Here is an 11,496-nt window from a genome sequence, read left to right as displayed (position 1 = left end):
AGCTATGCTATGCTAAGCTAAGCTATGCTAAGCTACGCTAAGCTATGCTAAGGTATGCTAAGCTAAGCTAAGCTATGCTAAGCTAAGCTAAGCTAAGCTATGCTAGGCTATGCTATGCTAAGCTAAGCTAAGCTAAGCTAGGCTAAGCTAAGCGAAGCTAAGCGAATCTAAGCGAAGCTAAGCTAAGCGAATCTAAGCTAAGCGAAGCGAATTTAAGCGAATCTAAGCGAATCTAAGCGAATCTAAGCGAAGCTAAGCTAAGCGAAGCTAAGCGAATCTAAGCTAAGCGAATCTAAGCGAAGCGAAGCTAAGCGAATCTAAGCTAAGCGAAGCGAATCTAAGCGAATCTAAGCTAAGCGAAGCTAAGCTAAGCGAATCTAAGCGAATTTAAGCTAAGCGAATCTAAGCTAAGCGAATCTAAGCTAAGCGAATCTAAGCTAAGCGAAGCTAAGCGAAGCTAAGCTAAGCGAAGCTAAGCGAAGCTAAGCTAAGCGAAGCTAAGCGAATCTAAGCGAATCTAAGCTAAGCGAAGCTAAGCTAGTCGAAGCTAAGCGAATCTAAGCTAAGCGAAGCTAAGCTAAGCGAATCTAAGCGAAGCTAAGCTAAGCGAAACTAAGCGAATCTAAGCGAAGCGAAGCTAAGCTAAGCGAAACTAAGCGAATCTAAGCGAAGCTAAGCGAAACTAAGCGAATCTAAGCGAAGCTAAGCTAAGCTATGCTAAGCTATGCTATGCTAAGCTAAGCTATGCTAAGCTATGCTATGCTAAGCTAAGCTAAGCTATGCTATGCTAGAGTGGTTTAGAGTGGCTTAGAGTGGTTTAGAGTGGCCTAGAGTGGCTAGAGTGGTTTAGAGTGGTTTAGAGTGGCTTAGAGTGGCTAGCGTGGTTTAGAGTGGTTTAGAGTGGCTTAGAGTGGCTAGAGTGGTTTAGAGTGGTTTAGAGTGGCTTATAGTGGCTTAGAGTGGCTAGAGTGGTTTAGAGTGGTTTAGAGTGGTTTAGAGTGGCTTATAGTGGCTTAGAGTGGCTAGAGTGGTTTAGAGTGGTTTAGAGTGGTTTAGAGTGGTTTTGAGTGGCTTAGAGTGGTTTAGAGTGGTTTAGAGTGGCTTAGAGTGGCTAGAGTGGTTTAGAGTGGTTTAGAGTGTCTTAGAGTGGTTTAGAGTGGCGTAGAGTGGTTTAGAGTGGCTTAGAGTGGTTTAGAGTGGCTTAGAGTGGTTTAGAGTGGTTTAGAGTGGTTTAGAGTGGCTTAGAGTGGTTTAGAGTGGTTTAGAGTGGCTTAGAGTGGCTAGAGTGGTTTAGAGTGGCTTAGAGTGGTTTAGAGTGGTTTAGAGTTGCTAGGAGTGGTTTAGAGTGGTTTAGAGTGGTTTAGAGTGGTTTAGAGTGGTTTAGGGTGGTTTAGAGTAGCTTAGAGTGGCTAGAGTGGTTTAGAGTGGTTTAGAGTGTCTTAGAGTGGTTTAGAGTGGCGTAGAGTGGTTTAGAGTGGCTTAGAGTGGTTTAGAGTGGCTTAGAGTGGTTTAGAGTGGTTTAGAGTGGTTTAGAGTGGCTTAGAGTGGCTTAGAGTGGTTTAGAGTGGCTTAGAGTGGCTAGAGTGGTTTAGAGTGGCTTAGAGTGGTTTAGAGTGGTTTAGAGTTGCTAGGAGTGGTTTAGAGTGGTTTAGAGTGGCTTAGAGTGGCTAGTGTGGTTTAGAGTGGTTTAGATTGGTTTTGAGCGGCTTAATGTGGTTTAGAGTGGTTTAGAGTGGTTTAGAGTGGCTTAGAGTGGTTTAGAGTGGCTTAGAGTGGTTTAGAGTGGTTTAGAGTGGCTTAGAGTGGTTTAGAGTGGCTTAAAGTGGTTTAGAGTGGTTTAGAGTGGCTTAGAGTGGTTTAGAGTGGTTTAGAGTGGCTTAGAGTGGCTAGAGTGGTTTAGAGTGGCTTAGAGTGGTTTAGAGTGGTTTAGAGTTGCTAGGAGTGGTTTAGAGTGGTTTAGAGTGGCTTAGAGTGGCTAGAGTGGTTTAGAGTGGTTTAGATTGGTTTTGAGCGGCTTAATGTGGTTTAGAGTGGTTTAGAGTGGCTTAGAGTGGTTTAGAGTGGCTTAGAGTGGTTTAGAGTGGTTTAGAGTGGCTTAGAGTGGTTTAGAGTGGCTTAAAGTGGTTTAGAGTGGTTTAGAGTGGCTTAGAGTGGTTTAGAGTGGCTTAGAGTGGTTTAGAGTGGTTTAGAGTGGCTTAGAGTGGCTTAGAGTGGTTTAGAGTGGTTTAGAGTGGCTTAGAGTGGCTTAGAGTGTCTTAGAGTGGTTTAGAGTGGCTAGAGTGGTTTAGAGTGTTTTAGAGTGGCTTAGGGTGGCTAGAGTGGTTTAGAGTGGTTTAGATTCGCTTAGAGTGGCTAGAGTGGTCTAGAGTGGTTTAGAGTGGTTTAGAGTGGCTTAGAGTGGTTTAGAGTGGCTTTGAGTGGCGAGAGTGGTTTAGAGTGGTTTAGAGTTGCTTAGAGTGGCTATAGTGGTTTTGAGTGGTTTGGAGTGGCTTAGAGTGGCTAGAGTGGTTTAGAGTGGCTTAGAGTGGCTAGAGTGGTTTTGAGTGGTTTAGAGTGGTTTAGATTGGCTTAGAGTGGCTAGGGTGGTTTAGAGTGGTTTAGAGTGGCTTAGAGTGGCTAGAGTGGTTTAGAGTGGCTTAGAGTGGCTAGAGTGGTTTAGAGTGGTTTAGAGTGGCTTAGAGTGGCTAGAGTGGTTTAGAGTGGTTTAGAGTGGTTTAGAGTAGCTTAGAGTGGTTTAGAGTGGTTTAGAGTGGCTTAGAGTGGCTAAGTATACATATTTTATTCCTGTTCGTTATTAAGCCATGTTCCCTTTATACTTTATTCCACCATCCCTTGTTAAACATTATGCATGTCAAAAATCTCTGTTAAAAAACTTAATGTTAATAAAATTTAATTGTGAAATGGTAATATTAATTCGAATTGGAAATTTGAAATTAATGTTGTAATTAACTTAATAGATTTCCTTGAAAAAACCATGAGTTTCATCGAGTTTTCTTGTTTTATACTTTTTATGCAAAATAAATTTGGTTTGAAACCTGGGAAACCCTTGATATTATGTTATAAAATTAATCGCTAAATTATGAGTGTAAATAACTTAATAAGTTTCCTTGAAAAAACCATGAGTTTCATCGAGTTTTCTTGTTTTATACTTTTTATGCAAAATAAATTTGGTTTGAAACCTGTGAAACCCTTGATATTATGTTATAAATTTATCGCTAAATTATGAGCGTAAATAACTTAATAGATTTCCTTTAAAAAAACCATGAGTTTCATCGAGTTTTCGGTAAATTTATGCAAATTAGTATTCTTGTAGCAAACTTTTGAAATTAGCGGCCTTATGCATGGGGAAGTTTGCTGGTGAATTTTATGTAAACTAGTATATTGGCTGCAAACTATTGAAAATACTTGCCTTATGCAAGAAAACGTTTGTAGAATTTATGCAAATTAGTATTTTGGAAGCAAACTTTTGAAAATGGCGGCCTTATGCAAAAAAATTGGTTTGCTGCAAACTTAGGCAAATTAGTAGCGTCCCTTCTCAGTACGGATATAATCGGGATTGGATTGGAAGAGGATGTCGTGTGCGGTTTTCGCTTATAAAAATTTAATTTTAATGAAGAATTTAGTTTAATTTGTATTTATCGCGTGATTAATTTGAATTTATTTCAAACATGAGTGACTGTCCAGATATCGAGTTTAATTATTACGATACTGATGACCACACGACTGAAATTTCAGGTTTGTTGTTGTTAATTATTTTGTTTTTCCTTCATTTTTTGTCATTTGACAAGGCTTAAAAGTAGGCTTAGGGGTAAGAAGCTCATAATGTAAAGTGAAATTTCTCTTTCATGATTCTTTACTAGAATTATATAGTTATACTGAGGAGAATGAATTCACTCATAATAAAACAGCATTTGAGTCTGTTTTAGAGGAATGTGGTATGTAATTAGCCCTTATCAATAACCTCTAAGGGTTTGGCTGAGTAATTATTGACCTATAAATGTAACAGGATTACCACCAAGATGGACAGAGTTGAACGAATCTCAAAAATATTTCGTTATAATGCACTTTTTGGATGCTCTGGAAGCTTCCCAGAGATCCAATCGCATGAAAGTAGCTAGGGCAGTTCTTTATCTAGCGCAGGGAACCTTTGGGGAATGCCTTTCATTTGAAGAACAACGGAAGTTTACTCGAGATAACATCTTTCTCATGTATCAAGAAGGGATATTTCACATGTTCATGCAGCTTTTAAACATGGAAATAGAGTATGATTTCCTCCAAAAATGGAATATTTACAAAGTTGCGAAACCAAAATGTTATTGCAAATTAGGAATAGTAGCGCGGCAACCTCCGCACTACGTAAACCAGCTGTTTCATTGGGGGATAGCACTGACCTTAGAGTCGTATTTAGCGTTCTCTACACGTTTGTGGAAGTTATGAGAGTTTCTGATGAATCCGACACTGAAGAAATGGAGAAATTGAGAGAAGCTTTCAAAGTGGAGCTTGGTATTATTAAATTCTTAGTTTACTTTACAAACCCTTCCCCATTGGCTGCCTTGTTATTAGACGGTACTAATTTATTTCAGCCCAACCTATTATAGGAGATGAACTGTTAGCAATAACCTTGTTTCAAATGGTCACCAAGTTTTGTAGCGGTTCAGCCCCTCATTTTCCAATTAAGAAAGTTCTCTTGTTATTGTGGAAAACCATTTTGGTTAGTTAGTTATAGTTTTAGACTGCGATGGTTTGGAATGTTTGAGGCCATAAAACAACGTTTATTAGGTATCATTGGGAGGAACGGATGAACTTCGTAGACTTAAAGCCAAATATAGAGAAGACTGTGACCTTCTTCCTGTTCCTGATGATACAATTGAAGTTGCTAGAACCATGAGAGCCGCTTCCCCACCCGCATCTGCGGCGGATTTAATAGAACAACAACAACAAAGAAAGAATCTACGTCCTTTTAAAAGGGTTTGATAATTTGAATTCATTCCTACATCCGACCTTTCATTTTAATTAATATCTATGCACTGAAGAATGTTTTATATTGAAACTTTTTATCTCTTTCCAACAAAACAAAAAAGTGCACATGTCTTTTCTTCATCAGCTTTGAGTCTCTTCTCTTTTTTCTCTCTCTCTCTCTCTCGCTCTCTCTTTTTTCAATCTTTGGGTTCCGCGTTAACACTTAACTTCTCTAGCAGCAAGGTTTAAGTAAGCAAAACAGTATGGATGATTCCATGAACTTCCACGATATGGACAGTGAAAATTGTACTGACGATGAACTGAGGGAGATTGAGGAACAAAGGAATTCTCAAATGGATGACGAGAGACCTTCCGGTAGTGACGAGATGAGATCATCTTCTCCTAGACCTTCTACACCGATTCCTCATGGAAATCAGTCCCAAAATCACGCCACTTTTAATAAAGGATTACCCTGGGTTCCCAAAGTTCGTCAGAGAGATATAGATTACTTTTTAGATTGTACTCGCTTGAAGTTTGTCGGATATCAATTGATGAATGATAGGACATCTTTGGCTGGATTGCCTGAACCGATTCACGAAGGTCTCAAAGTTTTGCAACAGGTAATATAATTAATTAATTTAATTTAAAAAGAAATTAATTAATGCCAGAAGTATATAATACTTCTCTTCGAGAGAAGTGTACAAGCACAAAGCGGGGTAAGTGTAACGTCACTCTTCCCAACATCAGAATTAACATTTAGAGCAAGGTTACTAAACCGAATCACATACACGATAAATAGTTCCCTCTATTACTCTATTAGCGTTTAAATATTTGGCAAGACGCATGCATGCGCTTGTGCATTTTTGTCCCACGTCAAGACAATCAAGGTTTGTGGGATGATTGATGGGGATTTAGTGCCAAACAACTATAGAATTCACCTTACGGTGCGATGCCCATTTTTAGTTTGATAAGCGGGAAAGCAAACTAAAAGGTGAACACTGAGCCTGGGAAGAATGACGTTACATAACTAAAGCATTAAGAGGATACAGAGTGTCATCCTTCTTCTATTATCCCCTTCTGTTAATACTTAATTAATTAAGAATAATTTAATTAATTTATTTTCAGCATATGTACGTCTCACTCTCTGAAGTACAAATAAAAAGGGAGGATGAAATGACGAAGCATCCTCTTTCTCAAAAGGAAGTTAATATCCCTTCAACTCCGGTTGAAGTTTTGTATCAAGCTATGTTGTCTAGTCTACCTCAATATATGGTAAATTAAATTTAATTTAATTTAATAGCTTTTAATTCGTTTAAACGTTTATTTTTTGTCCAGATTGCGTTATTGAAAATTTTACTAGCCGCTGCTCCAACTTCTAAAGCCAAAACAGAATCGGTTAATATTATGGCTGATGTTCTCCCGGAAGAGATGCCAATGACTATGTTGCAATCCATGAAATTGGGAATTGATGTTAATCGCCATAAAGAAGTCATTGTTAAATCCATCTCTGGGATTTTACTTTTGCTTCTGAAACATCTGAAAATTAACCACGTTTATCAGTTTGAATATATGAGTCAGCAAATGATGTTTGCCAATTGCATCCCCTTGGTTCTTAAATTTTTTAATCAGAACATCATGTCTTATGTTGGAGCGAAAAATACGTAATAATTTGCAATTTTCTCTCCATTTTAAATTAACAATATGATTGATTAATTAATTAATTAAATTTGATTTAAATATAATATTTATAGAATATCAGTTATTGATTTCCCCGCTTGTGTTATTGGAGATCAAGCTGAATTAACTGATGAAACACTTGTACGTTTTTAACTAATTTAATTCTTGCAATTGAATTAATTGTTGGAATTCGATTCTTTCCCTTCCCTTCAATTCAATTCAATTCTTTCCCTTCAATTCAATTCAATTCTTTCCCTTCAATTCAATTCAATTCTTTCCCTTCAATTCAATTCAATTCTTTCCCTTCAATTCAATTCAATTCTTTCCCTTCAATTCAATTCAATTCTTTCCCTTCAATTCTTTCCCTTCAATTCAATTCAATTCTTTCCCTTCAATTCAATTCAATTCTTTCCCTTCAATTCAATTCTTTCCCTTCCCTTCAATTCAATTCTTTCCCTTCCCTTCAATTCAATTCTTTCCCTTCCCTTCAATTCAATTCTTTCCCTTCCCTTCAATTCAATTCTTTCCCTTCCCTTCAATTCAATTCTTTCCCTTCCCTTCAATGCAATTCAATTGTTGGAATTCAATTCAATTGTTGGGATTCAATTCAATTCTTTCCCTTCAATTCAATTGTTGGAATTCAATTCAATTCTTTCCCTTCAATTCAATTCTTTCCCTTCAATTCAATTCTTTCCCTTCAATTCAATTCTTTCCCTTCAATTCAATTCTTTCCCTTCAATTCAATTCTTTCCCTTCAATTCAATTCTTTCCCTTCAATTCAATTCAATTCCTTCCCTTCAATTCAATTCTTTCCCTTCAATTCAATTCAATTCTTTCCCTTCAATTCAATTCTTTCCCTTCAATTCAATTCTTTCCCTTCAATTCAATTCTTTCCTTTCAATTCAATTCTTTCCTTTCAATTCAATTCTTTCCTTTCAATTCAATTCTTTCCTTTCAATTCAATTCTTTCCCTTCAATTCAATTCTTTCCCTTCAATTCAATTCTTTCCCTTCAATTCAATTCTTTCCCTTCAATTCAATTCTTTCCCTTCAATTCAATTCTTTCCCTTCAATTCAATTCTTTCCCTTCAATTCAATTCTTTCCCTTCAATTCAATTCTTTCCCTTCAATTCAATTCTTTCCCCTCAATTCAATTCAATTGTTGGAATTCAATTCTTTCCCCTCAATTCAATTCAATTGTTGGAATTCAATTCTTTCCCCTCAATTCAATTCAATTCTATCCCTTCAATTAATAGCAACTTGGAGATCAACAACCATATTGTTGGAGAAATATGTTTTCCTGCATTAATCTGTTAAGGGTTTTAAATAAACTAACAAAATGGAAACATTCAAGAATTATGGTATTCCATAAAAAGAATACCAGGAAGTTTTCCAAAACATTAAAACTTTGAAAAACGTTTATAGATGCTTGTTGTTTTCAAATCGGCGCCAATTCTGAAGCGCGCTCTCAAAGTTAAACACGCGATGATGCAATTATACGTTTTAAAATTGCTGAAAATGCAAACAAAATATTTGGGTCGTCAATGGAGAAAAAGTAATATGAAAACAATGTCTGCAATTTATCAAAAAGTCCGTCATCGTTTGAATGATGATTGGGCTTATGGAAATGGTAATAATTTAATTAATACTTTCCCAAGTTAATTAATACTTTCCCAAGTTAATTAATACTTTCCCAAGCTAATTAATACTTTCCCAAATTATTTAATACTTTCCCAAGTTAATTAATACTTTCCCAAGTTAATTAATACTTTCCCAAGTTAATTAATACTTTCCCAAATTATTTAATACTTTCCCAAGTTAATTAATACTTTCCCAAGTTAATTAATACTTTCCCAAGTTAATTAATACTTTCCCAAATTATTTAATACTTTCCCAAGTTAATTAATACTTTCCCAAGTTAATTAATACTTTCCCAAGTTAATTAATACTTTCCCAAGTTAATTAATACTTTCCCAAGTTAATTAATACTTTCCCAAATTATTTAATACTTTCCCAAGTTAATTAATACTTTCCCAAGTTAATTAATACTTTCCCAAGTTAATTAATACTTTCCCAAGTTAATTAATACTTTCCCAAGTTAATTAATACTTTCCCAAGTTAATTAATACTTTCCCAAGTTAATTAATACTTTCCCAAGTTAATTAATACTTTCCCAAATTAATTAATACTTTCCCAAATTAATTAATCAATTAAGATTAATTTTAATAATAATTAATTAACAGATTTAGATGCCAGACCTTGGGACTTCCAGGCTGAGGAATTTGCATTGCAAGCTAGTATCAATCGGTTTCACACTAGACGTTATGATAAATCTGTCAATACTCAAGATCCTGATTTCCAGCCATTAGATAATAATTTCTTGAGCGCTTTAGGACGCGAAGTTGAATTAACCGACGAGTTTAAACAACATTATGAAACTTGGCTTAGCCGAGAAGTATTTCAAACTACTGTTGATTGGGATCAGCTAATTAGTACAGCTTATTTATAAACCAATTAAAAAAAGCTGATAACAAACAACACGCGATGGATTTAGACATAATTTAGATTGCAGAGTTTATTATTTAACATTAATTGAATGAAAGGTTAATCTTTTTATTTATTTTTAGTTCATTTAATTCTTTTTATACAAAATCAAATCAACCCTTAATTAAAAAATGGAAAAACTTTAATTTTAATTAGGTTTTAGATTAGTAGGAATAAATTTTATTGTTCTTTGAATCTTTTTTCATCCTGTAATTAATTTTTGTATCCAAGCTAAATAGGTTTGATTAAAGTTTGGAGTGAATGTTAATGGAATTTACGCTGTGGATATGAGAGAGAAAAAACAATTAAAGATCAATCTTAATACTGAATATATTGCCTAATTTTATTTAATTAAGGTTACGTATTTAAAATTAATTATAGGTTGGTGTCTATTTACATATAACGCCAAAAACGAATTTAATTTCTAATATTTTAAAGCAAAAATTTAACCACTGTTCCCGCCCGGGATCGAACCGGGGACCTTGCGCGTGTGAAGCGCACGTGATAACCACTACACCACGAAAACATGTCTCTATTGGCAAAATAAATATTATATAACCGCTTTTTGCTTAAGGTAATGGGTAATATAATTTTATGGTTTGTGTTTTAATTAATAATTTGTACCAAAAATGCTCTAAATAAATTGAAATGACACTTTTCAGTTATACTTGACAATATCCGCGAATTAAACTGTTGCAATCTATAATAGAGCTGTGGCCGCTAGATGGCAATAACGTCGTTAGCTCAACCGTCAAAATTTATGAATTTTTTACCGCTAGGTGCCGACCCCATCGTTATCCATTAACTGTCAAAAACAAAAAGTCAGTTAAAATGGCGGCCGTCATAGTGGTGAGTCACGCGTGTTTTGTTGTCAATTTTAATTGCCGGTTTTAATTATCAACGTGTCGCGAATGTATAATTATCGGTAATTAACGCAATTTAGAACCGTATACGCGAGTGTATTAGGCCTAACGATGGATTAATGTCAGGAAGTGCCAGTGGAACTTTTGAAAAAGTTCAAAGAAGCCGGTTCCGATTCACTTTCAACTTTCATCGCGGTGCCTGATTGGTTGATGATGGAAAGACTACTTCAAAGGGAAACACGCGAGTAGGCTTAACATTTTATAGGTAAGTAGGCTAATGTCTTTTTCCTAGTACGTCTTGTTGCTAAGGGTTACCAAAATACATTAAAGTACAACAAATCGGTTTTTGTTCCCAGTAATATTGCCCAAAACATTTATTATAATCTTTCTTATCTTTCTTCCACGCAATTAATTCAAGAATGATTCCTTAGCTTTAGTAGACATAAATAATAACCATTTTCTCAGAACGCTTTGAGATAAAAACAGCGCGATGCAAATTAGGTTTTTGCTTACTAATGAGTTTTCAAAGTCATAATGTATAAGCCTTTTCTTTATGCTCTTTAAGATTTTATGGGGGTGAGGTGGAGTGTTCGATGTCTTATTAGAGGGGTTAAAGTATAAGATAAACACCTACCTATTTTCACTTATGATTCATCCTCGCAAACGCTAGACTAGATGTTAGAATGCAGTCAGTTGTGGGGAGTTAAGGCCTTTTTAGCGGAAACGAGGGGCTTATAAAATTTCTGAATCAAAAGTGACCGCGTTTGTTGGTATATGTCAAGTGAGAGTCAAAATAGATTCTAATCCAATTTTTAATATTCAACATAATATTCAATCTTGTTCATAAATGTTCACACACTTTTATAGGGGTCAAAATAAAGAAATTAAACAAGACAATTAAACTTACATCTAAGGGAGGTTTGCAATTTATAACCTCTTTGAAATGGCTCCTCAATAGGATTACCTCCTACAGCCTTTAAGATTTTAAAAATTAAATTTAGGGGTTTGTTAGGTTAAAAGCGTGCAATTATGCACTAAAAAATGATGTTCAAAAATAGAAAGTTAAGATTTTTTAAAATGAATCAATCCGTCAACCATAATCCAGGTTCTTTAACAATAGTTTCAAGCCAGTTAATCAATAGTTTCAAGTTTTTTTAATTTCTTACGCCAAGTAGCTCCTCTTCCATATTCTTTATAGGGGTTCAGGATCTTTTTTTTTCTTCTCTCTCGATTTCAGGGTTTTTCTTCAGGATCTTTTTTTTTCTCTGATTACGCGATTTAAGGGTTAATTATGTTTTTTTTTCTTCTTTCTCGATTTAAGGGTTCGCGCGCTCTCTTCTTCTAGGGGTTAAAATATTCTCCGATTCAACTTGATGAAAAATAAAGGTATCAAATGAATAAAAATAAAAACATCGAATAAAAATAAAGGTTTCGATTTAAAAAATAATCTCCGT

General features: G+C 35.2%; 2 protein-coding genes and 1 non-coding gene across 4 annotated transcripts in view; 2 read left to right on the top strand and 1 right to left on the bottom strand.

The window, feature by feature from the left end:
• Positions 1–3,528: 3,528 nt before the first annotated feature.
• On the top strand, positions 3,529–9,508 carry Strip (striatin interacting protein). Of its 2 annotated transcripts, none has more exons than XM_089869328.1 (13): positions 3,529–3,735; positions 3,861–3,935; positions 4,007–4,262; positions 4,328–4,503; positions 4,599–4,711; positions 4,780–4,968; positions 5,199–5,579; positions 6,085–6,231; positions 6,295–6,620; positions 6,711–6,777; positions 7,892–7,996; positions 8,061–8,265; positions 8,879–9,508. In XM_089869328.1, the coding sequence occupies exons 1-13, from the start codon at positions 3,669–3,671 to the stop codon at positions 9,142–9,144; spliced, it is 2,373 nt and encodes a 790-aa protein (XP_089725454.1). In that variant the 5' UTR covers positions 3,529–3,668; the 3' UTR covers positions 9,145–9,508. The 2 variants fall into 2 exon arrangements, with proteins under 2 accessions (XP_089725454.1, XP_089725453.1); XM_089869327.1 differs by having other exon boundaries at positions 4,584–4,711.
• Positions 9,509–9,632: 124 nt separating this feature from the next.
• Positions 9,633–9,705, bottom strand: TRNAV-CAC (transfer RNA valine (anticodon CAC)). The gene has a single exon. It is a non-coding gene; the product is annotated as a tRNA-Val (tRNA).
• A 293-nt stretch (positions 9,706–9,998) lies between these two features.
• LOC149691867 (uncharacterized) overlaps positions 9,999–11,496 on the top strand; it is a 42,545-nt gene continuing 41,047 nt past the window's right edge. The window contains exon 1 of the mRNA XM_089869330.1: positions 9,999–10,307. The gene's annotated coding sequence lies outside the window, so the exon portion shown is untranslated. The remainder of the gene's footprint in view (positions 10,308–11,496) is intronic.

Source organism: Phalangium opilio, unplaced genomic scaffold (genome assembly GCF_054372755.1).
Source record: "Phalangium opilio isolate 3A_F unplaced genomic scaffold, DU_Popi_V2 ptg000025l_1, whole genome shotgun sequence".
Taxonomy (NCBI): domain Eukaryota; kingdom Metazoa; phylum Arthropoda; class Arachnida; order Opiliones; family Phalangiidae; genus Phalangium; species Phalangium opilio.
This window is presented reverse-complemented; position numbering and strand designations above follow the sequence as displayed.